Below are 27,550 nucleotides of genomic sequence, written 5' to 3'. Positions count from 1 at the left end.
TGACAATTGTTTCCTTTAGAAAACTGATTTTATCTTCTTTTTTTGCACTCGTATCCATCCGTTCTTTGGTCATGGGACCCAAGATAGCATACATGCGGCTTCCAGGCAATCGCACATCCAGGCAGACCCAGACATTATTAGCTTCCGCAAGCTGCTGGCCTCATTTGCCTCCAGGCTATACTCTGGGGTTGTTTCCTTCTTTATAAGTGCCTTATGTTTTTGGCTGTCTTGATTTTGCATGGCAGCGGGGCCTGTATGCATATATTAATTAGACATAAATGACACATTCGTTTTAAACACTGTTCCTTATTCCCAGCGTATCTCATCAAGTTCTCCTGTGCTTTCTGTAGGCCAGAGGCCTGATTCACTTGGATATATTTCAGCCAGTCACTTTATCTCAGCCTAACCAACCTTCCAGGATTGTTCTAAAGAGGAAAGTACTGCTTACATCACTGTGAACTATTTGAAAGAAAGGCAGAACAAAAAATGTGGCTAGATCAGCCTTTTCAGATCTGCAAATCAAGTGGCAAAATTTCGTTTTCTTTGCTGTATTTCTGTATTTTGGGCTGTCAGGATCATGATGGTGCCCATATGTTAACTGTTTTAGTTTATACTGATGCTTAAAAGGATCTTATCTAACTCTTCTGTGCTTCTTTAAAATGTGGGTTTTGTATTGTATTTTTCATTTATTTGTGGTCATTTTTACAAATTTTGTAAACCACTTAAGAGATTCCCTCGATCTATGAAGCAGTATGTAAATTGCCTAAATAAAGAAATACATGTGCAGATAACTCTAAGAATGTGAGTTTTATGCCTTTAGGAGACGAGGAAATTTATGACGCCATTACCACTGCATCTTACACATTTTCATCTTCATTGCCTCTCGGTTCTCACAGTCCTGATTGTTTTTAACAAATGTCCCTGGATCCATCAACCTGTACCTCTCAGAAAACTCTGGTTTGCAATGCTAATAGGAAGGTACTGTGCCCAGACCCACAGATCAGCTTGTCTGTCTTCTACCTCTACCTGTTGATTTCACTTTATTTTTCTTCCTTTTATACCAGGGCCTCCATACTTCATTTGCCTCCACTTTTGCTGATCAGAAGAAGCACATAAGAACCGGGGGACAGAACTTAAAAGGTCATATAAATCCAAAATTCCACACATTTCCAGGATCCAGAGTCAACTTTTTGAATTCCAGACATGATCAAAATCTGCTTTGAAGAATTAAATTTGGGTTTACTTAAATAAATTCTAGTTCATAAATTTTAAGGCAATAATGTTAGGTACTAATTTGCTGTATCAGTGTTTTTAGGGTGTGTGTGCATGTGTTTAACTATTCTAAAATCCAGCAATATGTAATATACTACTGATAAATTAGTTTTACCCCATACATCAACTCTGCTGGCATGCTATCATAAAGCAGCCATGAACTAAGCTTATTAGTCTCTTAACACAGTACTATAAAGTAGCCACTACTTAGTAAACATAGCAAAACATTGTTACTTGCTTTACTACAACAAAATAGTTTCTTTACTAACACTACTTTTTGCAAACAGCCAAACATTTAATCATTTATGCTTTGGTCTGGATCTCCCTGTGTAAAGCCTCCAGAGCTACTTAATCCCTTGTCTCTGCTTCCACCTCCACATTCCACACATCCTGCAAGAGAGGCACCAAACAGCCGTCCTACAGAATAGATTAACAGGAATAATTTGCTGACAGTTCATTTATCAGTACCTAGAAATGGGTGTGAGTGGAGCATCTTCTTCCAACAAGTCACAGCCCATCTCTGAGCAGCAAATCTAGCTTTGACACCATTTACTGCAGGCATAGGCAAACTCGGCCCCCCAGATGCTTTGAGACTACAACTCCCATCATCCCTAACTAACAGGACCAGTGGTCAGGGATGATGGGAACTGTAGTGCCAAAACACCTGGAGGGCTGAGTTTGCCTATGCCTGATTTACTGCCTTTCCTAAAATGTGTTGTTCTCTCTTCTGTGACAGTTTTGATGGCCAATTATCTTATCAAAATAAAAATACAAGGGACTCTGTTTCTTTAAAATTCTGGTTAGACTATCTTTCTAAGAAGTTCTAGAAGATTAGTCATATCAATCAGTAGGGAGATAAGAGATATAGCACCTTAAGGTAAAGGGACCCCTGACCATTAGGTCCAGTTGTGGCCGACTCTGGGGTTGCGGGGCTCATCTCCCTTTATTGGCCAAGGGAGCCGGCATACAGCTTCCGGGTCATGTGGCCAGCATGACTGAGCCGTTTCTGGCGAACCAGCACACGGAAACGCCATTTACCTTCCCGCCAGAGCAGTACCTATTTATCTACTTGCACTTTTGACGTGCTTTCGAACTGCTAGGTTGGCAGGAAGAGGGACCGAGCAACAGGAGCTCACCCCGTCGCGGGGATTCGAACTGCTGACCTTCTGATCGGCAAGTCCTAGGCTCTGTGGTTTAACCCACAGCGCCACCCGCATCCCCTATATAGCACTATATACACATATACAGTTGGCAATATTTTGCTAGGCAAACAAATAGTGTTCTTCTCACGTACAACAATATACAAAATAGGTTGTTACTAAGGTGCTATATAACAACCTATTTTGTATATTGTTGTACGTGAGAAGAACACTATTTGTTTGCCTAGCAAAATATTGCCAACTTCGACTGGAGGAAGATCTGCTCTCTGCCCTTTTAACTATTAGATGTTGGGGCATCGTGTGCTTGCAAAATGTGTGCTTGCAATTGATCAGTGGTCCCTCTATAGGCAACAATCCTCTATAGAAGACAGTCCAGTTTATTAGTAGTATGACAGAATACCTGTGTGGTATTCTAGGCCATGGTTGGGCAAAACATACATGGAGATCTATTTAGTTTCTTTCTTTCTTTGGACAATTTATATGCCACTTACATTTAAACAAAGCTCTAACAAAGTAGTTTAAAACTTTCTGAAATAAGCAACTACAAAAAAATGCCAGAGTATTTCTACCTTCTATAAACAAAATGAACAACTGGAAGATCCTCTTCAGCATCCCAACAAACATTACAGTACACTTAAAATCGGCTACAAAAATACAAAGGAAAATTAACATAAAACAGCCAAACAACAGGAAGCAAAATATTATAAATGCATATCAACTAAAAAGTATATATTCTACAATTTTAAATAACACAATTGACTAAAATAAAAAATCAACACTCTATCCAGCCAACATACATGAATCAATTATCATTAAATAAATAAATCCAGTTAAATGTCCAGCCCCCAAATGGGCACAGGATGTTGGACACAACATTATGTTTGAAGACTGGGAAAGGTTATGGAACACCGGAATGAAATTCACGGCAAGTACTGCCTTGAAGGAAAACATTATGAAAATGATATACCGGTGGTACATGACCCCAGTCAAGTTAGCTAAGATACATCACCTGTCTGACAATAAATGTTGGAAGTGTAAGGAAGCAGAGGGGACTTTCTTTCACCTCTGGTGGACATGCCCAAAGGTTAAGGCTTTCTGGGAAATGATTTATAATGAGTTGAAAAAGGTATTTAGGTATACCTTTCCCAAGAAACCAGAGGCCTTCCTGTTGGGCATGGTGGACCAGAAAGTGTTAAAGAAGGACAGAGCTTTGTTTATGTATGCTAGTACAGCAGCAAGAATACTCATTGCAAAGAACTGGAAGACACAAGATTTACCCACGCTGGAGGAATGGCAGACGCAGTTGATGGACTACATGGAGATAGCTGAACTGACCGGCAGAATCCGAGATTTGGATGTAGAAACAATTGAGGCGGACTGGAAAAAGTTTAAAGACTACTTGCAAAAGTATTATAAACTGTATGAATCTTAAGATTGTGCATGATTTGGAAATGATACGCTTTAGCAATCATGATTAAGTAAATAGTAAATCAAGTGATAAAAGAGAAAAGGAGATAATATGAATTGAACATGTTACGTTTATTTTAAAGGTATAAAAATTGTGATATAATATATTGAATTTAGATACATAACATGTAAAAGTTACAATAAGGTAGGACATAAGGTAATAAATTGCTGACAAGGTTAATATAAAGAACGCAGAATCGGAAGGGGTGGGGAAGTCCAAGTTGGGATTATTTTTGTTTTGATTTTTATTGTTTTGTTATAAAAAAAAAAAAAAAAAAAATGGTTTCTTGTAAACTCCTCATTTGCTTGCAATGTACAAAATTTGGAAAGAAACGCAATAAAAAATACTATTAAAAAAAAAAAAAAAATAAATGTCCAGCCCCCTATACAGCAATAAACACAATTTAATCTAACTGCAGATAAAAATACATGCATACCTACAGGTAGAGGATCCTTTGGTGGTTTACAGTGTATTGGCAAGGCAGTGTATTGGCAAGACTCTGTTTAACAACAGCAACAACAAAATGTCCCTCCCCACAAAAAAAAGCTACCAGAATTACTGATCCATTACAATGCAGATTATGGATAGGAAAACTAAGGCCCAGGGGCCGGATCTGGCCCAATCGCCTTCTAAATCCGGCCTGCAGACGGTCCAGGAATCAGCATGTTTTTACATGAATAGAATGTGTCCTTTTATTTAAAATGCATCTTTGGGTTATTTGTGGGGCATAGGAATTCGTTCTTTTTTTTTCTTTCCAAAATATAGTCCGGCCCCCTACAAGGTCTGAGGGATAGTGGACCAGCCCCCTGCTGAAAAAGTTTGCTGACCCCTGATGTCGATACAGATTTGTACATGCAGATGAAGATAGTCTGTCACCATTTTGAATTTGGCTTGGCTCCCAAGCCATTATTTCATACCTGGCTTGGTTGGTGGGTGGGGTTGTAGTAAAAAATGAAGTAGATAGCACAAGTGTGGTCTAACCAAGCTTGCATGTTCAATTCATAAGACTTGGCCAACAATCTGTGGGAACTGAGATTGCACCTGAAGCCATATCCCAGAATTCTCTGCAGCACATCAGATTACTATGCCATATGCTCAGGGCACATTGCTTTGGCAAGCACAACAATGTGGAAAATGATCTCTGGAGTTAGAAAGTTGCAAAAGCCCAGCTGTATGCGGGAATAACAAGTCAATAAAGCCAAGAACTAAAGGTAACAGGATTACAAAGCATGTTTTGATTACTGTAGCTCCAAATATAAAGCTGATATGCAATACCTGGTGGAAGAGTCATCTTCTCAGACACCATCCTGCTATGTCCACGAAAAGGCACATTTGAATGTGTTTTCAAAGGAAAACAGCAAGGGGGAGGGGGAATTCCCTCTAAGTACACCTAAGCTCATGAGTGTGTCTTAAGTGGCTCTTTGGATCCTGGCCACAACACACATAAATACACAGTCAAATGCGTATTTACTTTTTCATTAGCCGAATCAGTCATAGCCATTGTCTGAGTCGTGAAAAGCACATCAGGACTCGTCTAGGTAAAAAAGAAAAAGGTAAAGGACCCCTGGATGGTTAAGTCCAGTAAAAGGCACAGCTATCATCTCGCTTTCAGGCCAAGGGAGGCGGCGTTTGTCCACAGACAGCTTTTCCGGGTCATGTGGCCAGCATGACTAAACTGCTTCTGGTGCAACGGAACACCGTGATGGAAATCAGAGCCCACGGAAACACCATTTACCTTCCCGCCACAGCGGTACCTATTTATCTACTTGCACTGGTGTGCTTTTGAACTGCTAGGTAGGCAGGAGCTGGGACAGAGCAACGGGAGCTCACCCCATTGTGTGGATTCGAACGGGGCTGAGTGTTTTCTCCTTTGTCTTGTGCTTGTCCGAGAGTTTTTGCTTTTGCCCTTCCACTTCACCCTGGAAAACCCACTATTTAGCACTAAATCGGAACCAATGGCAATCCACTGAAAATCCGATTGCCGTTTGTTCCAATTCAGCACTAAACCACAGGTTTCCCCAGGAGAAAGTGATGGGGTAAATGGAAGTATTTCTTCCAAGTCTTCCAGTCCTTTATAGGGGGAAGGCACCTTTACTTCAACAACACTTGTTCAGTACTTTGAAAACAGCACTCTCACTGCCACTGCAGTTGTTGTTTCTGTCATTGCATTAGGAATGAAAGCAATCCAGTATGTTCTGTAACTTTGAAAACACAGAGTCAAGCTGCCAAATATTTAATTTTTCATAAAAATAAAATTGACCCATGAAAGAATTAAGCCTGGACAAGAAAAGAGTCGTTTTCTAGTGATATCTCATAATGGTATTTCATTTTCTTTATAAATGCTTGGATAATATATTTGTTGCATTTTATGCTACACTAATTTAGTTTCCGTTAAGAATGATTACGTAAGAGAGCCACTGAAAAACTCAAGTAAATGTAAACAAATGTGAAAGTTCTTCTCAAGTTGTTGCAAAAGGGTGGATTAAAAAAACACAAGCACTGCTCCCTATTGTAACTGAAAGGGATGTCATGCGCTTTCATGGTATCTCAGCAAGGATAAGCCGGAAAAGTATTTGGCACAGGCATTTTCTTTGTGGAACAAAATATTATGGCAAGTTGCAAAATGTAGACACTTGCTTCTAGGGCTGGGGTTCCTTCAGATACCTTTTCAAGCTAACTAACTCTGAATCCGATACCTGTACTCAAGTGATGCGGCAATCAATGAGATAAATGTATTGCAACTAAAGCACCACTGATTTCAACCATTCATTCATCCTTAGGATAAATTTGAAGAGTTTTTCCACTTGAATAAAACGTCAAATGCCTTTTCGGTCACATTGCTTTTACTAAAGAGTACTATTTATTTGACAGTTGAATCAATACACCTTTTTGAATCCTTTTGCTCACTATAACTGTGTTCAGAAAAAGCAGATGCGTTTTCAGCTAATACCGTGTACCAATAAATATTTTAAACAGGGTCTTTATTCTTCCCCATATTGTAAGCTAAAACATACTGCCTAAGAAGTGCTGTTTCTATGTAACTATCACTTGACAAATGCAATTACATTTTGAAATCATTATGCACTAGTGAAGAACTGTGTTTGAGAGTCTCCACTTCAGACATCTGTTTCAGTGCTATTTTTCTAGAAAAAGAGAACATCTCTTATAATGGCAATGTTACCCACCTGAGAGGAACTGGCAAGTTCCACCTGAAAAAAGCCCTGCTGATTCTAATTTATTTTGCACACCCTTGACCTTTGTCAAAGGAGGGTGGGTGCAAGCTGGGGCCTGTACTTGAAAAACTGAACAGTATTCTAGATGCTGACATCAGCTTTCATTCTGATGTCTCAATCTTCAAGACAGAAAACACATTTTTACAGCTTTCTTGAAAATGAGCGGTGTGCTAAGCTGGGGTTTACACTTGAAATGCTGAATGCTGTCTTGAATGTGGTCACTAGTTTCATTCTAGGAACTCACTTGAGTTTCGCTTGATTTCCAAGTCACTATGTTACATAGAATGCTTTCTCTTTAAAAAGGGGGGGGGGAAATCGTATACAAAATATCTGCAATTTAGGGAAGTACATGGTTCTACTTACTATTTCAAATTTAAATACATCTTTCTTTGTTTAGATCAGAACACGAATGATCTCAGTATGTAAACAGTAAAGTCAATCCACATGCTTAAATTTAGGATCAAGTTTAAGAAACAGCCCTGTTTTCTGTAGCACTGCAATTAATTACATGAGATGAGAATGCAAATTGCAAACCAGGAGGAATTGCAGCATAGAAATACTTTTTTTCAGTTCCAGCACCTCTCAGGTGGGCGCCTTTGCCATTATAAGAGAACAAGGCGAGTTTTCTAGTAAAATAGCACTGGAAACACTGAAGATAAAACATGCAAAGAAATAAAAGTGGAAAAGCAAGCAAGCATGTGAACGTCCTATCAAACTGCTTGCTTCTCCATGGAATGTTCTTTTTTCCAAAGGTTGCCAGGATACACAGCTTTCTTATAATCAAAGTTCCTATGAGCAAAGAAATCCTTCTTAATATGTACCAATTCCCTTTCTTTTTAAAAACACTCCAACACATTTTCTTCTGTGTTGAAAATTATGCATGCCAAATGTTAAAGCCAAGTTTTAAACTTCTAGAAAACAGGATTTATAATGGAAATCAAGCACTACGTAATCACTGGACACACGTTAAAAGTGTTCTTTTGCAGTTTTAAGGTCTGACCCTAAATCTTCAGGGGGGGAGAAACACTTATCAGAATTTCAGATTAAGGTGCATGGATCATAACAGAGAAGCCAAAAGAAACCACAGTAACCTAGGCTAGTTAGAGTTTACATTATAAAACTTTTACCTCACTGTTAAACAATGCCATTAACTTCATCCATTTTCAGAAGGAGAGTCAAAGCTGCCAAAACACACCAACTGTACAGCTGTAGGAAATAATTCCTGCCCACCACTAAATCACTTCTCTGCCACCATTGTTCCAACACAACTGTGTATTTCACATTGAATATGGATATAGCACAAAATGCTATGTTCTGGTTCCGTTCTTAAGAGTGTCACAATAGTTGCAACTTGCCAGCTGGGTGAGATCCTGGGTTTATTGCTTGCTCTAGGGTACAGCAATCCCAAAGAGTTCGTGGCCGCTGTGATTAAAGCATTTGTATGAGCACAGAAGTGCCTTGACAGGTAAGAGCTCCAAGTTTCTGCTAGTCTTCATTCGCTTTTAAAAAGAAAGGGGAAAATATAACAGCATAACTGTTAGCGTATTTTACAGAGCGTATTCATTTTTATAAATTGTAGCGATGTAGGGGTCCTCGTGAACCTCTCTGACACAACACAGTCAACCCTTACATTCAGATTTGCTCAGACAAAATGAACAACAAAGAGCTGGCTGAAATGATGTTTAAAATTAATAACATTTGTGTCAGAGCTATAGTTGCCCTCGCACATTTATCTCTAAATAGAAAGGCAGCAGGAATTTTACATCTGCGAGAAGAACAATCCAGCGCTATGTAATCTGGTGGGGAAATGGGCCAGCAGGAGTCAAGGGAAAGCTAATTTACTGGATGGCATTCAAAATTAGTAATTGGAGGAGCAGGACAGTGAAACTGAAAATCAAGATGTTATACCCTGTTGATGAGGTGTTAGGAAACAGTGTCAGATTTGCCACTTCAGCACAAGCCTCAAGAAAGGGCATCATGCAGTGTCCTTTCAGAGACCTTACCCAGGAGAAATATTGATTCTATTATGAAACATAATATTTTATGTAAAGATTCTGTCTGAGCTTCCATGATCTTATGTCCTCCCTTAGTCCAGAGATTAATCCTAGCAGTCTTGGGGGGGGGGGCATAATCTGTGTGTCCTCTCCCTAGTGACCCTTTCACCATAGTAGTGGAACTGCCAGTGGGCACTATCAAGTTATGGTTCCCATATAAGGCGACATCTTTCTACTGACACTTGCATGTGCACAAGAGGAGATGCTGAGTTGTATACCCCATGCTAACAGCCACAGATGGTTCAGACCTGTGGTTTTTATGATATCTAAAACAACAACACCTGACAAACCAGAGTTTCTGAATAGCCACCAAACCAAGAACCGATTATTTGCAGCTGCTTTGGTATAACACCTGGAATGACAAATCTTGGTTTGAGATGTAGCAGAAGGGTGCTGCATGAGAAAAGTAACCCTCAGGTTCTGCGTGGCACATTTAAACTGGCCACTGACCCTGCCTAGGTGACCTCCTAGGTCTCACCTAATTGCCAGATCAGGTTCAGGGGCCACTGTCATGAGCTTGTGAGGCTGAAATGTGTCTCTGAAGGAAGGGGGGGTGATACAAATTACATAAACAAATGGAACTCAGTCAAAGAAAACACGAGATTACAGATGAGATAAGTGAATTAATAAATAACAGCAGAAGTGGTATTAAAAAACAGAGAAAGCTGAAATAGTTTAGATAGGAGATGGTTGGCCACTGATGGAAACCAAATGCTGAACCAGTAATATTCTCCTTATAACTGGGACTCAATAATTTTTAATGCACACGTGCAAAAAATAGATTTTGAAGGTGCTTGTGGGAAACATGCCGCAGCAGAACCGAGCAAAAGTCTGGATATGCAATGAATCCAGCTTTAAATAATACATGATTCAGGAAAAATTACCTGTCTTATATCCACGAACTGTACACATTCTAGCCACATGCCCAGAAAGCCACGTCTGCACTGAGCACATTCTTGTTTATGGGCAAGCATCTTCTGTGCATTTAAGTTCTGCTTTAGCGCCCTGTGTAAATTAAAGTTTTTCTTTTCCAGTTGATCAAGAATAAATCTTGCTGTTAGTTCCTGTATGATTAAAAAGACAGAATAGCTTATATTATTCAAAAGACTTGCAAGAGAACCTCAAAGTGAATGCTTTTAACCCCGGACACTTAGCAGGAGACTCTGTGAGCATATGGCTCCATATTTTAATAATCTCTTATCCAGATGGGCCTTGTAGCCTTTTACCCCAAGTTGCACAGCTCTGTTTGCAAAAGGCTCTGCCTGATAGGGGTAAAAGAGTCGTTCTCTCTATCTCCAGACGTGCGGTAACCATGAGGCACTGTGAATTTATTGTAAAGGATAGATCAGGTGCCACACTCAAATCTAGCTCCAGGAAGGACGTTTTTCTATCATTGTCTGTTGATGGAACTTGGAGGGAGGGAGCTGCTGCCAGCCAGTGTGGACAATACTGAGCTAGATGGTAGCTCCCTGTGTTCCTATCTGAACATGTTCCTTTTTCCTGACAGAGTGCTTATTGATTTCACGAAGCATGCTAGACTTTTCTACCCACAGACAGCCAGTTAAAGAATTCAGTGCTATTTGTATAACTATTTATAAGATGCAATCAATTTTAAAGCTTCCAAATTAATCTGTTATTTTACAATTTGAGCGAGAATTCTATCCTCAAATTAATACTGAAATAGCTAATCCTTTTTGTCAAAGATGTCCTGAAAATGCTCAGATTGCTCCATTCTGCTTTTTTCCAGCAAAAAATACTTATTTTGTAATTATGAATGATTCGCTGAGCTCTTTGCAAAAAGATATATGCAGGCCCCACCCCAAGGAGGTTAATTTTATAGAATTTGGAAATAATTTCTGTTTTTTCTTTAAAATTTAGATTTGTGTTAAGGTCTTTAAAAAACCAAGTTAGCTTTTAACTTATTACTCATTGCAAAATCATTAACTCAAACAGAACCAAAAAGAGTAGCCATAGAATCCTATGGGAATATAAAATGGCTCACTGTAAGAGAAAAGCAAATTTATTTATAGCAATTGAGATGCAGTTTGCTGAAGCCACACATTATACATAGCCATAAAGTACATTTGCAGCCTTTCACAGACACATTTTTTCACAGACACACTTGTGGATGTGGTGCTCAAATTCTCAGCTTGGTTATTGTTAAAGGCTTTATTCCAAAATTCACTACAACGCCCAAACGCATATCAGACTACAGGTTAGTTCAGAAGTTCACAGAAGAGCTCCAAGACACATGGCTAGGCATTAAGCTAAGACATTGTCCCAATACTCGCCACACTCAGGGCCTTGAAATGTTTTTGAGGTGCTATCATCTGGGGAAGTCAAAACCAGACCTTATCAGGAAGCTGGTCTGCTTTCAGCTGCTTAGAGCATCATTCAATGCAGTAACAATTACTTTTGTACTATATGGTTCTTTGTAAGTCTTCATGAAATATACACATTGTCTACCTTATTGAAAACTTCTTCTCATTAATATACTGTTGTTACAGTCCTGTGCCTTTCAGTGCTTTTTTGTGGCTGTTATATAGAACTGTGCTCTTGTATGTGATTTTAAATATCTTCCCTAAGTATTTCAGCATTTTTCAATCTTTGGAGAGTTGCATAGGTTTCACTAACATTTTGCTCTTTAAAAGGACGGGGCAGAAACAGTGTTTATTCAGTGTTTGTGCTCTTTAAAAGGAACGGGTAGAAACAGCTACTATTAACTTTTTTTCCTCTGTACTTAAATACTGTTGGAAAGTGATTGGCTTCCACCATAGCATCTATTATTATTTTCCAAGAAATCACTACAATTTATCAGAATCCTGAAACTTTAATTAACTTAATTTCAAACTCTGTCCACCAGACTAAGGATCAATTTTAGTAAATAAAACTTTATCTTGGAATACAGAATGCTTATATAGAATGGTTTGAATAACAAGGATTTCATTACTCTGAAATCTGAAAAAGTCATTTTTAAACTATAGGGTGGTATTCAACTAAGTCATACCCAGAGATGACCCACTAAAATCTATGGACTTAAGTTAGTCCATTGTTATCTATAATTTTGAAAAGTTTTCTCCAGTAACCTTAAGAGTCAAAATGTCCTCCTCTTGTATGGCACTAACTGGATGTTTCTGAAGCAATGGGTTACTTTCACAATAAAGTTCCTCCAGTTCAAGATCTTCCATCTGTTTAAACAACACAAGAAATACAGGAAACATCAATACTTTCAACAAAATGTTTACCAAATGTCATTTCCAATGAGAAGGCAGAGTGTTTTATCTCCTGATCAGATAAAAGTTGCAGGGAACTTTCTGTAGCTTGGCAGATCAAATTCAGGTCACAGGTTAGCCAGCCTTATTCTAAAGAGAGGTCAGGAAGGAGCATCTACCCCATGAGATCTCCAGCTTAGCATGTTGATACTGCTGGCTGCTTTAAGACTTTGATTGCAGTTGCAAAAATAGGCATACTGACTTGGAAGAAAGTCCCTGTGAACTAAGTCAGGGCCAAACTATTTCATGTTCAATTCATTGATTAAACTTGCATCTTTTTTTAAAAAAAATAATAGTAAGCACCAAAGGGGTCTAATCAAAGTCTGCAGCTGGTGCCCCTCCAGTCCAAAAATTAAGCACTGCTGTCCTCAGAGGACTCCATTGCTGAAGTCCCAGAGAGACCAGAGGCTTAATTGCAGCAGGACATTACTATAGCAGGTGGCACCCTTCAACTGAAGAAATACCTTCCTCTACAGCAGAGCTTTCCAAAATGTGTGTCATGACATGTTAATGTCGGCTGCAGCGTGTAGGTGTGTCATATGACTGCTCCCCATGCTCCTCCCAGGGCTGGAAAGGGGTTAGTTTAACCTCTGGTTTGCTAGTAAACCTGAATTACTGTGTCGTGAAATGATGCATGTCTAAAAAGCGTGTCACAAACAGGGGTAAGTTTGGAAAGTTTGGAAAGCTCTGCTGTAAAAACAGGGCTAACAACTGGGATGTAGCTGCTACCACAGTTGGTTTTGTTGCTGAAGCGGTATCCTATAACACAGTCTGAGATTCACATCCAGCCTGAACTTCACCTTGCCTTCCTCTGCTTTCAGACTGAGCCTTGCCTCACCTCACCTTGCATCCCACCTGAGCCTACTTAGCATTGTGTTGTTCTGCACCTAGCCTGACCCTCACCTTACCACAGAACAAGACAACGCCACCACCCATTTTCCAGCCCTTTGGCAGGACAGACTGTACAGGGCATGGTGACTTTGGCAACAGGACTTTCCAGCAGTCCATTATGTGCGATGTACTTACCATAAAACTAGACCAGGGACAAAAAGCTATTCAAATGGATCTGGAAGAAATTATTCATAGTTAGGCCATCCCCACTGTCAACTGTGTAACAAGCTGAGTTATTATACACTTGATTTCTAGAGCTACCAAAGGGACCTGACACACTGTGCTGTTTGCTGGAAAACCATCCAAGAATGTATTTTTTCTTTATGGTTTCATGAAATTTCTCTAAGTAGTTTACAAACCATCTTGAAATAAATGGTACTGATTCTTTGTTCCTTCTGTAATGATTACTATTCCTCTTATACACATTCTGGTCTAGGAATACTTCCCACTGACAAATCAGTAAAAATTATTTTAAATCACAAGTTCATATGCTACATAAGCAAATATTAAGTGGGCTCCTTTGAGAGGAAGTGCATAATAGAAATTTGCTTAATAATATTGCATTTAGCTTAATTTGATACTATGCGGTTTTATGAAACAACCTAAGCTTATCTAACTCTAATGTTTTATTAGATAGAGCATACAAAGATAGGTAAATCAATAGATAACAATTCTGCTGATATTATATAAGCAACTGCTCAATGTAAGCAAAGCTAGAAGACCTTGACTTTCTGAGAACACCTGTATTAAACGTATAAACACAGAGAGAGGATTCTGTGCAGCTGGTATATCTGTAAAACCTTTTATTGTCTTTCCACAAATGAAAGCTTGAGATTTTGTGACATTAAAAAGTTCATACCTCCAGGGCAAGATGAGTGAATAGGCAATTACATTCTGGGTCACATAGTTTGTAGCAATCACCATAAAAATATATCACTTTCTTGCAGCTTTTTTTTTCAAATTATAACTATGACAGAATCTCTGAGGTGTAATCCAAAATCTCCTTTACAAGAAACGTCAAAAGATGATTTCATTCTCATAAAATATAGTGAAGAACAGATCAGTAAGTTTGGAACTCTTGAGTTCTATAGCTAGCACAGGTTCCACATAAAAATGACTACTAGCTGTTCATGACAATGAATTTAGCAGATATTTATTAATCCAGCCAAAGTTAAAACTCTTAAAGCCCATTGATTTCAATGGAAAAGTTTTTAAATGTGCTAACACTGAAAACAGTGGGACTTAAAAGTGCTTAAATTTAGGTTGATTATACCAACAATTCTTTAAAAGGCTCAGCAGGATATCGAAAGCTAGGTATTTGTTTGCATTTTCAGCAAAGCAGAAATGGCAGTTAACTGTTGCAACAAGCTCAATTCTTCAATAATTATAATCTGGGCAGTTGTGTGATAAGAACTCTCTAAATATTTTTTAAAGTAACAAAATTAAACAGTATTGACATGGTTCTAAGGAATTTTTCTATGCATACTTACTTGGGAGAAGGAAGTTGCATTGAACTCAAAAAATGTTACTTCAGAGCAAATATCCATAAAACTGACATGTTCAACACTTTCAAATCCCTTATTTAAATGCTAGAACATTGAAGTGCTTAACTCTGCCTCTTAAACTGACTTAGGGGCTAACTGCATCTTAATGCACACATGTAAAGTTAGAGTCTCAAGACCACCCTTCAAAAGTTAGATGTACTCAGCTGTGTGTGGATAGTGCCAATTCTTTTTCCATTGGGAGAAATACTCAATTCTTTTCTAAATCTAGGTCTGTTTGGCTGCAAATATCCTTTTAAAAAATGAATCCTTTATTTCTGCCCAAATACAAATTGGCTCACAGACAAACTTTACATTCCCCCCACCCCCATTATGTGAGTTTTATAGTTCAAAAGAGCCATATTTTCATGCCAATATACGCACTGTTTACATTACAGAATACTTGCAACCTTTCGTTCCTTTTAATTTACATAATTCTAGTACATGTAAAATGATAGGTGCAAGAAGGCGTTCTAGTTCCAAAATCTATTTGGTTTGATAACATGCTTGTTTGGAGTTTCATAATTTTTTGAATATTTTCCTTCTGAAATTTTTTAAAGTACAGCCAAAATAATCTAGAAAAGGGCCTTTGCACATGTAAAAGTATAATATATGCATATGAGAACACTAGTTCCTCAGTAAAGTATTTTCTACTGTGCTCTCAAATGGAAGAGATGAATTTATTGTGTCCATCACAGACGTCAGGTGGAAGACTAGAAAGCCACTTCTAACAAGCGGAAGGATAGTGGCTTCCATTATGAATGATAAACTCATCAAAAGAAGTAGATAAAGCAAATACCACAAAAAGAACCCTTTAGAAAAGTACTGCTAACAAATCATACCTAATCAAACTTTATATTTAAATGCTATACCTTGAATTTGAAGTTGATTACTTGAATTCATAGATGGGTATCTCTTGAAACAAGTTTCAGAAACTGAATTCCTAAATACAGGCTTTCTTATGCTTGCAGATATAATATATAATAATAATAATTTATTATTTGTACCCTGCCCATCTGGCTGGGTTTCCCCAGCCACTCTGGGCGGCTTCCAACAAAGATGAAAGATACACTAAAATGTCACATATTAAAAACTTCCCTGAACAGGGCTGCCTTCAGATGTCTTCTGAATGTCAGGTAGATGTTTATCGCTTTGACATCTGATGGGAGGGCGTTCCACAGGGCGGGCGCCACTACTGAGAAGGCCTTCTGCCTGGTTCCCTGTAACTTGGCCTCTCGCAGTGAGGGAACCGCCAGAAGGCCCTCGGAGCTGGACCTCAGTGTCCGGGCAGAATGATGGGGGAGGAGATGCTCCTTCAGATATACTGGACCGAGGCCGTTTAGGGCTTTAAAGGTCAGCACCAACACTTTGAATTGTGCTTGGAAACAGATGGCTTCTGGTCTTCTTCAGTAGTTGTTTGTTGCTAGTTAAAGATGTATTTTCTATTTTGCTAGCAGTATCATTTTTAATAGTTCCATTATGAATGACTCAGTTTGCCTCAACACCCCTGAAATTGCACATGACTTGCACCATGCTACTCTTCTATTTCCACCGGGAATAGTACACATAGTACAGCATGATAAGTTAAATTCACTGCTTCACACAACAGGGTAGAGTTTGCTAACGTAAAGAAACAGGCCTGGACCAAAGCAGGAGACACAAATGGTACCCGCTTCTTCACACTAAATAACAGAAGGTTCTCCTGTACAAGCCTAGCTGAAAAGAATGGATGTTGCAGATTTCACATCCCTGTTCATCTTGATGTTGCTTAGAAAGCCCTTTCCTGGATTGTGCCCTATAGGCCAGACCTCTGCCTTCCACTCTACTAAAATTTAATGGAACCTATTATCTCTTGCCTTAGGCAACTACCACACACTACCTCATATTAGGGTCGTTTTTGGTAGGGAAGCTGAGTCATTAATGTTTAATGGCAGCTCTTTGCATTACTCATCAAATACATTTAATTCTGGTATCAAATGAGTGCTTTCTGCAACAATGCCGTGATATATTCAGGTACACAAATATATGAAACACACATGAGCACAAGGGGATGCCGTCCACGCTTCAGCAGCAAACATAGTTGTAGTTGCGAAAAAGAAAAATGTTTGCCATGTAATGTACCTGCAGTAGGAAATCACTTTGTGGTTAAAGGCTGTTGGTCAGATAAACTGGAATATTGTGAAACCATATACAAAGACTGAACATTTAAACGTTCAAGAAAATTATTTTCTACGGGTGAACTTTTCCAGTTGGCTTTTCTGTATTAGTAAGAAACGGAGTTGAGCAGTGTGACATTATGTAGTGCTGCCCTCAGGCGTTTGCTGATATTATTGCAGCATGCATTCAAACATCCTCTGTAAGCATTTCCATATATTGGGTGGGGTTGGGGTCCAGAGAGCTGTAGGCATACTGCCCTTCACATTGGCCACTTTCCTGCCTGCTGCTCCAGTTACTAGAATTGCCATCCTTTGCTCAATCACTTTTTATGGTATATCCATATTATACGGTTGTTAACCAACTGCATCCCAGTATTTTCTGACTATTCTTGCTGGTATGGATCTTAAGGTAAGTTAAAGGCATTCATGGAACGAAAGTTTTCTGTCCCTTCATTTTTCCTTCCTCCCTGCCCCCTCCTGCACTACCTGTGTCACCCACAAAGCCTCTCCAGTAGGTTGGGAGGCCCTTCTGAACAATGTGGGATGGGACACAAAAGGTTGGTGACAGAAGGAAGGATTCCCCTAAACTGAGTGGAGGTCCTGCTAATTTGGGGTGAACCTCCACTACCCTGCATAGTTCAGGAAGAATCCACATAAACAAGAATCCAAATCAGGTATAGTTTTATAACTAATACAAGCATATTACTAAATACGCATTCCTGCTTCATGTTTCTGAAATCCATTTTACTAATTTTCATAATGTACAGATTATTCCACTGAAGAGATCTATTAATATTCCTACTTACTGCTGTTGGGAAGATCTGGATATTGTTTCCAGCTACATCTAGAACTCTAAGCCTCTTCAATTTGCAAAGTCCCTAGTGAAAAACGATAAATTTAGTAAAAGCCAAAGGAGCCTTAGCAACATTAAAGTAAATTATATTGACTCAGACATCAGAGGTGAAGGGACAAAAATAAAACAGTTGTCAGAAGTGGGAGAATAAAAACAGGGAAAGCTGAAAATGTATTCTACGAGGGACTAGATTTTAGTTGGTATTAAAACAAAGTATTTAGAATATTTACCTCTCTGGGGGTATGTTTACAAATTGAAAATTGATACAGAAGGTAACAAAAGATGACACAGATGATAGAGGTGAGAAAGATAGGGATAGAATATGTATTTAGGTTATTTGCACTTACTTAGGCAGAGGGCTTATTCACACTTCCGCTTATGCCATGCCTGGAAAGCATGGGTCCAAGCAGTTTTCCGCTTGACTCGTGTGGTGCTGATAATGCCAAGGTTGCAGGTTCGATCCCTGTATGGGACATCTGCATATTCCTGCATTGCAGGGGGTTGGACTAGATGATCCTCAGGGTCCCTTCCAATTCTATGATTCTATAACTACTAGGCATGGGTCCAGGTGGTTTTCCCCTTGCCCCACTCCTTTCCAAGAGAAAACCCACTTAGGCTGGAAGAAATAGCAAACCAGGGAAAACCCAAATTGCCATTTGCTCTGACTGAGCGCTAAAGAGCAGTTTTCCCCAGGGGAAAGCAGCGGGACAAGAGGAAGTGTAGACAAGCCCTTAGTTTCAGTAGTGAATGGTAACTAGGTGGTTCTGCTAAAGGCTTCAAAGAAAAGGAGGGATTTAAAGGAAGAGAAACACAATATCACAGTGGTATTTTGGGAAGCAATTCTGGGCATAGCAGGCAGCAAAGCAGAAAGGCAAGATGAGGTTCCATCCAAAGCAAAAGCTATTTTCCTTTAATCCACCCATGGTAATTCTTCATTAATTGTAATGTTAGGGTATTTTCAGGGCTGAGCATTTCCCATATGGTGAATATCAATAATGTGCTTATATGAATTCCCTCCACCTTCTTAGTTTAGCAAAACATAACAGATTCTAGGTTGTAGCTAACTAAATTCTACTCATAGTAGTAGCAGTAGTAGTAATAGTAGTAGTAGTTATAGGCATGGGTAGTTCTTGGTTTACTGACTGTTGTTTGCTGGGAGTGAAATAAAGCATGATCACTGGTTCAGATGTAATGCTAAGTCAGGGATTGTGGCTTGCTTCTTCCCAGTGTGAGCACAGAAGAGCAAACACAGTAAACAATTAACTATGGCTTACCATGATGTGCTAACTGGCCATAAACAGTCTGCACAACACATGGTGATTAAAAAAAATTAATCCCTGTACAAACTGCATATGACTTTTGTATTGGTCTCAAGAAAACACAGTTTTCAAAGCACACCACTACTCACATCAGGAAGTTCTTCTATTTGATTTCTTGCCACAATCAAGATCTTGAGTTTTCTCAGGTATTTAATCTCTTCAGGGAGCGCAGTGATGGAATTGTTGAACAAATGGAGTTCACACAACTTTCGGAGATAACAGAATTCTTTGGGAATTTTTTGCAGTTGGTTATTGTCTAAACTCAAGCATTCAAGATGTTCAAGCCTATGAAAGGAACAAAGAATTCCAAGCCTCCAACTCTATTTTTCTTTTGTATGTTTACCAGTGAATGTTGGTCTGCATCTAGATAGATTTTAATACAAAACAGGATTAAAAGTTGTTAATTAGTCTATCAGGTGAATGTACCTCAATCACCTTACTGCCAATACAGGTATAGAAAAAACACTAGAACTCAAAATTAATGTGGTAGTTTTTAATTCATAGGTCAGAGTTATGTTTCTCATAGGTAAGAGTTAACCCTGTAACTAAGCACAATCAACTGAAGATGTAGCAGCCCAATAAGTAACTGTTTATCATCAAAGGAGAAAGTAGGCCTGGCATTGTGAAGACCTTCTTTGAACAGGCTTTTGGGAATTGACTGCTTTGAATAAAAGGGCTGGTGCTGTGCTGTTTTTATTGTAATTATTTGTATGTTTAAAACAAATTTTATATATGTACTGTATATGGTTTTATTTCTATTTAAATGTTTAATTGTTTTTAATTATTGTTGTTTTTCTCTATATTTTTAGTGATTCTTGTTTTTATTTGTAAGCTACCTTGATTCCCATCAAGGAAACAAGTGGGGTATAAATAAGTATATAATAATAAAGGAACGGCTGCTGACATGGATGGAACCTAAACCCTACGAAGCGTACAATACCACAAAACATTATGTTTAAATATCTAGCTTAAGATTTCTATAGGAGCCCTTTTGCAATCCTAATGTAACCATATGAGAACTTGGGTCTACCTGATGTAACACTAACATGGACAGAACAGAAGCAATTTTTAGTACAGCTAGTGAGTCTGAAACAAAAGAAAAGTAGAATGGATGACTGGGGAGGGCACTGGTGTTATTTTATTTTTTCTGCTGCTACTGTCCAAAAAGTGTGAAGTGTGGAACCAAAATAAGGCATATAACTTGCTATATTTTATTGTTTTTGCCATTCAGTATTAAGGAATATATCACACCTTCTGCCCAGATAAACATGGGCAAATGCTATGTCTCATACTAATAAATAATGTTATAGGCAGCTTAGGTAAAACTTCAAAATTATAGTAGTTACCTTTGTATCTCTGGAGGAAGATAACTAAGCTGGTTGTTGTTCAGATTGAGAAGTACTAAATTCTGCAATCCATCTGTAAAAAAAGACAGTTTTAAGATAAAAGTATATATTATCTATATAGACCTGAATATGCATTTTAATGCCATTGCATTCCATTTTTGTCATTACAGCGTGTGTGTTTTTATTGATCAACAATGTAACATGGGTGATCATTTGGTTACTAGGTAAGTACAGTACACTGTTTCAAGGGGAATATGAAGTGTTGCCAAAGGAGATAAAGAAAGTATATGCTCAGAGAGGTGACAGGGCAGAGTCATGGGAAACTCAAAATGGGAATCAATGATAGGATAATCCACAGTATGGAACAGGAACAATAACAGTCCAGTTCTATACATAGTTGCTTGCAAGAAAGTTCTCCTGAATAAAGGGAAGTTACTCCTAGGGCAGTGTGGACAGAGTGACAGCAAGGGAACAAAATGAGAACAGAAAGCAGGTTTGTAAACTTGGCTACAACGTCATAAGCAGCCTAAATCTCACTGACTGCCCATGCAGTTACATATATATTAATTACAAACATCGTACATTTGGGGAACTGAGACTATTTAGGGCTACAATGTTTAGTAAGACAGATTATTAAAAACATTTAAACGTAGACTCCTTAAAAAATGTCATAGAAGACTGGCACCATCTTAGAAATTTGCCTTATCTCAAAAGAATAAATGTTTTTCTCTAAGAGAGAAAACATCTTCTGCAACATGTGTATACATCATCTAAAAAGAGTGTATTTTCTCCAAAACTATTAGGGTTTGCTCATACACAAATTTATTCAATTTGATTCACTGATGCTACAATCCTTTCCCCTCTAAATGACTTTTCCTGCTGTGCCTTGTCTTTCAGATTGTCAACATGAAAAGAGGAGATAGGAGGGGAGGGGCTGTCATATTATGAATATCTGTAGATCCTCCATTGGCTGAAGGGTTGGGTAAAAGCGCTTTAATTAAAAACTGGAAGTAAGTCCCATTTAATACAACGATGCTTGTTTATGAGATAACAAGCATAGATTCAGAAACATGATTTATCAACTGTAAGTTTTTATGGAGCAGAATTTCTACAACAGAATATATTATATGTCACATTATATACACTGCACAATAAAATGATTTTGAGCAGGATGTGATATGAGCTTACCAAATATTAAGGGTGATATTCTGGTGATCTTGTTTCTAAACAAATGAAGAGTCTGCAAAGACTTGAGGTATTTCAGCTGCTCTGGAACCTCCTCAAAATTATTATTTCCCAAATTCAGTACCTTCAACTATAATAAAATATTTAATTAAACAGCCTTGCATCATTTCTTTCACCAAAACATCAGGCACATATGAAGAGTCTGCTGAATCAACCAATGGCCCAATTAGTCCAGCATCCTGTTCTCACAGCAGCCAACCATATGCATATGGGAAGCCCCAAAGCATGACCTGAGCCTAGCTGGTATTCATTTACTTAAACAGGTAAAGGTAAAGGGACCCCTGACCATTAGGTCCAGTCGCGGATGACTCTGGGGTTGCGGCACTCATCTCGCTTTACTGGCCAAGGGAGCCGGCGTACAGCTTCCGGGTCATGTGGCCAGCATGACTAAGTCGCTTCTGGCGAACCAGAGCAACGCACGGAAATGCCATTTACCTTCCCGCCGGAGCAGTACCTATTTATCTACTTGCACTGCGTGCTTTCGAATTTACTTAATGCATTTACTTAAATTTACTTAATGCATTTACTTAAATGCATGCTATTAAATACTAACTTAAAGCTGAAAACATACCCAGTAATACTGGAACCTAATTCCAAATATAATGTTCAGCACCGTGTAAACCCCCTTAAACACACACACACACATTATTAAAACACTACTATGCTACACAACATCCTGTTGTAGTATTGCTGGGCTTCTAGAATCCTAAATCTCCATTCTTTTTTATGACAACAGTCACAGCTCATGTTTGTACGTGAGGGAATCTAGTCAGTTTCAGTCCATTATAATCAGTTTCTTATTTGAAAACTAAGAAAATAAATACCCTAAATCCAATATTATTTTAAAAATAGCATATTTCACCAGATCACACTGTGCTTTTGCAGTGTACCTTATGCTACAGAATGTGGTTTTGCCATTTTCTCTGTAAGCACTTTTCTGCACTAAGCCTCCTTTCTGTCTGTAATATGCTGTGATTTTAATTAGTTAGGCTATACAGAGCTGGTTGAACTAGGTTTGATCCATCCAGGTTACTTGCTTTAGTTGTGCCCAAGAGTTTGAATACACTCACTAGGAATTTTAACTTTTCTTTCTTTAAACAGTAGGCCTGGAATCCTATCAGAAACTGCATCCTGAAATGATGAGACAAGTATCTCTTTCTCTTCCAAAACATGAGTTAGGAAGGAGAAGCAAAGAGAACCAAATACTTCTCCATATAAATCCACCATATGCCATTATGCCAAAGGAGAAAGCATGATAGGACTGCACCCATTCCGAGAAGAGAGGCTGGCACAGTGCTACTCAAAATAATTATGTATTGTGGTATAGCCAGCACTTTCAACAACACTGCTTTCAGCATGAAGTATAAATATTTTACAATTGTGGAAAAATACACACTTTCGTGCCACAGTCATGGGGCTTTGTGAAAGTATTTTGAAGTAATTTGAGTTTTCCCAGAACATTTTTAAAATGTTGTTTTAAAAAGTGCATATTAGTCCCAGGTTGAATTATACTACTGCCAAGTTTCAGTCCGTCATAAAAAGTTCCATAACCACTTTTATGACCCATAAAAAATAAAGGCTTAGATTGAAAGATGTAAAGAACTATTCCCTTCCCTCCACCCCCAATCCAGCTGTTCAGTCAATGCCTTCTACTTGATCCCAGTTCTCTCCTAATTTAATATGATAAATAACCCAGAAACTAAGGGCACTGTCCAGTTAAATGTTGTGCACCCTTAACCCCCATTGATTCTAATGGTAAAGTAGAGCTTTTAAAAAGCTCTTAAATCTCTGTCACTGAAACCAATGGAGCTTGAAAGTGTTATCCTTCAACACTTGCATCCTCTATGACCATGAAGATTATAGCATCTTTACCTTTCCATTAGCAATCTAAAACTTGATAGTGGCATAAAATTATGTCGCAAAGACAAATCAAATTGTTCAAAGAAAGCTGCACTACAGTTCGCAAATGCTCTAAAAAAAAGGTTTTTCGGAAGGAACAAGCCCAATCTCACTTACAGAAGAACCATGTGTTCCTCTTGTTTTAAAAGCCCACAACACAACTGGAAACCCTAGGACAGGGGTGGCCATCTCCCAAGAGGCTGCAATCTACTTTCTGAATTAAAATCTGTCAGTGATCTACCCCCGTTTTTGGTGGGTTCAGCTCAAAGTTGTTGAGTTTTTTTAGGGAGGAAAACCCTGTTTTTTAGGGGTTCAGCTCTAAGTTGTTCAGCTTTTTTTTTAGCGGTGCCAAAGTTGTTCTGTGGGGGGAGCCTGTGATCTACCAGTGATCTACCACAGATGTCCAATGATCTACCAGTAGATCACGATCTACCTGTTGGACATGCCTGCCCTGGGATGATGCTTTGTACTATTTTTTCCCCAATGAAGATTTTGAGCAGCGCTCCATTCCAGCTGTCCCGAAATTACAAAGAGCCGCAGATGAGGGGTCACCCCCCCATCTTTGCTGAGCAATGCAGAACAGAGATCCCAAGCCACTTGGGTACAGAGGTAGTGATTGCCCTGGACAGCTTACCTTAGACGCGTGGTTCCCAACAAGGTCTACAGGGGGGCAATTTGATTTTTAAGGGGGGCAATTAAAGAATGAGTTATCAACAGTGAATGGCCTTTTAGGCTTCCTCCACGTGAATAGAAGTTCACTTTTTGAATAAGAAGAATTATATGTCACCGGGGGGGGGGTGTCAGGATTTTAGAGATGCTTAGATGGGGCATGGCCAAAAAAAGGTTGGGAACCACTGTGGACCTAGACTAAGGTTACCAGACGTCCCCGGTATCCGGGGACAGTCCCCCGATTTACAAATCAGTCCCCATACAGAATCCATTGAAGTTGAAAAGTGTCCCCGGATTCACTGAAAAAAATCTGGTAACCTTAACCTAGACCTATAGGGATGGCTTTTGAGCAGGTCCTGCCAAATGCCCCCCACCTGGCCGCCCCCCACCTTGCACTTTACCAGCAGCTGAGGGAAGAAAAGTCCTACCACTTTATTTTCATGCTAGGTTCATAGGCTAAATAACGCGGTGGGAAAGGCGCTGTCAGAAAAGCACAGGAGCAGGGCTGGGGGCGTGGGGCTGAAAGGTGGCAACCCTAGTGGTTACAGAGATGGAGGGACGGAGCCCCATGGCGCAGAATCCTCGACCAAAGGATCTGCTGGGCCGCCTCACCCGGCCCAGAGCCTTCATATCCTGAGGCAGCCGGCGCAGGCTGTTGTCCCGCAAGCTCAGTCTCTCCAGGCCCTTCATCTTCCCCAACCCCCGCGGCAGGCGGCGTAGCCCCCGCGCCTTCAGCGACAGGCAGCGAGTCCCTGGCCCACCACGAAGAGCCCGGAGTAGCTCCGCCGTCATGTTTCCTCTCCCTCCGGTCCGGTCAGCCTTGCCCACCGGTCAGCTCCGCGGCGCCGTAGAAACCGCGGGTGTAAACAAGGTCTCGCCGTCGCCATGGATACGGCGAAAGCGGCGCGTCGTCCTGAGGTCTCGCGGCCATGGTAACGCGCGTCTACGTTACCGAGGGGCCACGGTGAGACCGCGCATGCGCAAGGGAGAAGCATGGAGACCGGGGTGGGTGATGGGAACTGTAGTCCGGCAATGTTAGGAAAGCCGCAGACAGATGCCCGGTTCCTGCAAATAAAAAGTTGAAGCAGGGGCAGCGAGGGGAGGAGATAAGGGCGACTAGTCGTGATTTTTGGCTGCTTCTCTTTATAAAAAGGCGCAGTAGGAACTGGACAAGAAGAAATAGCATTGTTTGTAGGTGGATAACAAAAAAACACAAATGCAGGAGTGTAGAAATTATCTATCTCTAGGATGGGGCCAGGAAGGGGAGGCTGGGACATAGGAACATTGCAAGCTGCCTACTGAATCGGACAATTTCATCCATCTAGCTCACTACTGTCTACACTGACTGGCAGAGTCTTCCCCTGGTTTCAGACACGTTTTTCTCCCAGACCTGCCTGGAGTTGCAGAGGATTGAACCTTCTGCACCTGCTAATGCAAAACTACAGGAATAGTTCCACGTACAACATTATTTCTTCTCACTTTGTTTTCAAAAGTTCATTTTGCATTTCTTTTACAGCAAAATTAAATAAATCTTTAGTCCCAGGAACTCAAGCACAGGAAAACTGGCTTTGTGTGTGTGCGTGCGTGTATATATATATGAATGAGGAAAGTGATGCCTGCTTTAAGATGGTGCTACAGCGGGGTTTTTTTTTAAAAAAAATCTATTAATCTGTCTGAATAATCATCAGGGCACTTTTTCAATTAAAACTTTTTAACTCTGATGAAATGGTGCATCCCTAAAAACAGCACATGTATTCCGTTTTACAGATGTATCAAATCTCCCTCCACCAGCAGCCTCAGCAACTTTTACTGTGATTTGTAGAGAGCAGGGAGCAAACCTTCAGAGCGCCTCCCCTGCTTCATTAATTTATATTTTGGAAATAGCCCAGGCTAACATTGCGGGGGTGGTGGTTTTGGGGGGGGAGCTCTTCCCTTGCCAGCCTCTATTTGCTGTTGCTGCAGTAGCCATGGTCACTGATGGGGTAGAAGACCCTTTCTGGCTATCAACAATAGGCACTCTGCAATAGAATGCTGCTAGTAGGAGTGAAAGTATGAATCAATTCTTACTCTGCTTTTCTATAAAAATCTATATCCAAAGTTGAACCTACTCCTGACCGAACACAACACAGAACTTATGAAAGACCAAAAGAATGGTGCGGAAATAACACAGGCCCAAGGCAGCTACACGGGAACAAATGCAAAGTGATGGGATGTGGGAGGCTGATTTGCCACAAACTTCCAGATCTTTGCCTCATTTATCTTAAGCAAGAGAAACATTAGGCTGTCTTATGTGGATTTAGTGGAAGACAACAGCAGATCCATGTTTCTCTACAGTAAATTCCAACTTCTCATTTGCAAGTATTTTACACAGCTATATTTAATTCCAACTACTATTGTGACAAGGGACGCGGGTGGCGCTGTGGGTAAAACCTCAGTGCCTAGGACTTGCCAATCGCATGGTCGGCGGTTCGAATCCCCGCGGCGGGGTGCGCTCCCGTCGTTCGGTCCCAGCGCCTGCCAACCTAGCAGTTCGAAAGCACCCCTGGGTGCAAGTAGATAAATAGGGACCGCTTACCAGCGGGAAGGTAAACGGCGTTCCGTGTGCTGCGCTGGCTCGCCAGATGCAGCTTCGTCATGCTGGCCATGTGACCCGGAAGTGTCTGCGGATAGCGCTGGCTCCCGGCCTACAGAGTGAGATGAGCGCACAACCCTAGAGTCTGGCAAGACTGGCCCATACGGGCAGGGGTACCTTTACCTTTACTATTGTGACAGCCCTGAAGACAAAAGAAAAACTTTCTCTTAATGGTACCTATCTGAAATATTAAAAATGCAACTGAGTGATGCTAAGTGCTTTAAATATGCAAGTATGTTTTGTTGTTCTGTACAGTTTAATTATTTGCAGGGATGTTTTATAACTGGCAGCTGCATCTGAAGCGCTCCCTGTAAGTAGCAGTTTTTAATTGAAGCTGCTACTTCAAAGATTTGGGCTTTTCTATCTTACAAGTGTAGGGCTGATTTAAGCATGTGATGGCTCTCTGTCTGACATAGCTCATATGAAGGTACTGCTTGTGTGAATTAGTATCTCTATATGATGGCAAGCATTTGGTTCTACCTATTCTTGAAATATGACAGCATTTGACCTGCTACTGCTCTGGGAATCAGGACAGCCATA

The 27,550-nt window shown here is 39.9% G+C and overlaps 1 protein-coding gene across 3 annotated transcripts; it reads right to left on the bottom strand.

Annotated features, from left to right (window-relative positions):
* Positions 1–6,725: 6,725 nt before the first annotated feature.
* Positions 6,726–25,334, bottom strand: LRRC69 (leucine rich repeat containing 69). 3 transcript variants are annotated; one of them, XR_014550412.1, is made up of 9 exons: positions 24,991–25,334; positions 21,754–21,880; positions 20,566–20,638; positions 19,309–19,504; positions 17,854–17,925; positions 12,274–12,375; positions 10,072–10,251; positions 7,748–8,632; positions 6,726–7,095 (listed from the first exon to the last, which is right to left on the bottom strand). XR_014550412.1 is itself a non-coding variant. In XM_083623404.1 (8 exons), exons 1-8 carry the CDS (start codon positions 25,168–25,170, stop codon positions 8,522–8,524), a joined length of 1,041 nt encoding a protein of 346 aa, XP_083479530.1. In that variant the 5' UTR covers positions 25,171–25,297; the 3' UTR covers positions 6,726–8,521. The 3 variants fall into 3 exon arrangements, 2 of the variants coding, with proteins under 2 accessions (XP_083479530.1, XP_083479531.1); XM_083623404.1 differs by having other exon boundaries at positions 6,726–8,632; positions 24,991–25,297; XM_083623405.1 differs by lacking the exon at positions 17,854–17,925 and having other exon boundaries at positions 6,726–8,632; positions 24,991–25,306.
* Between the last annotated feature and the right edge of the window lie 2,216 nt (positions 25,335–27,550).

This window comes from Podarcis filfolensis (genome assembly GCF_964270895.1).
Source record: "Podarcis filfolensis genome assembly, chromosome: 7".
NCBI classification, from domain to species: Eukaryota; Metazoa; Chordata; class Lepidosauria; order Squamata; family Lacertidae; genus Podarcis; species Podarcis filfolensis.
Note: the sequence above shows the minus strand (reverse complement) of the source record. Positions and strands in the feature narration are given on the sequence as shown.

Excerpts from the sequence above, each read along its gene's own strand:
- LRRC69 (XM_083623404.1), bottom strand. The coding sequence starts at position 25,170 with ATGACGGCGGAGCTACTCCGGGCTCTTCGTGGTGGGCCAGGGACTCGC. Across the intron at positions 17,926-19,308 it reads AAATAGAAGAACTTCCTGAT|GGACTTTGCAAATTGAAGAG; the intron begins GTGAGTAGTGGT and ends GTTTTTCACTAG. Across the intron at positions 12,376-17,853 it reads TCCAGATCTTCCCAACAGCA|ATGGAAGATCTTGAACTGGA; the intron begins GTAAGTAGGAAT and ends TTGTTTAAACAG.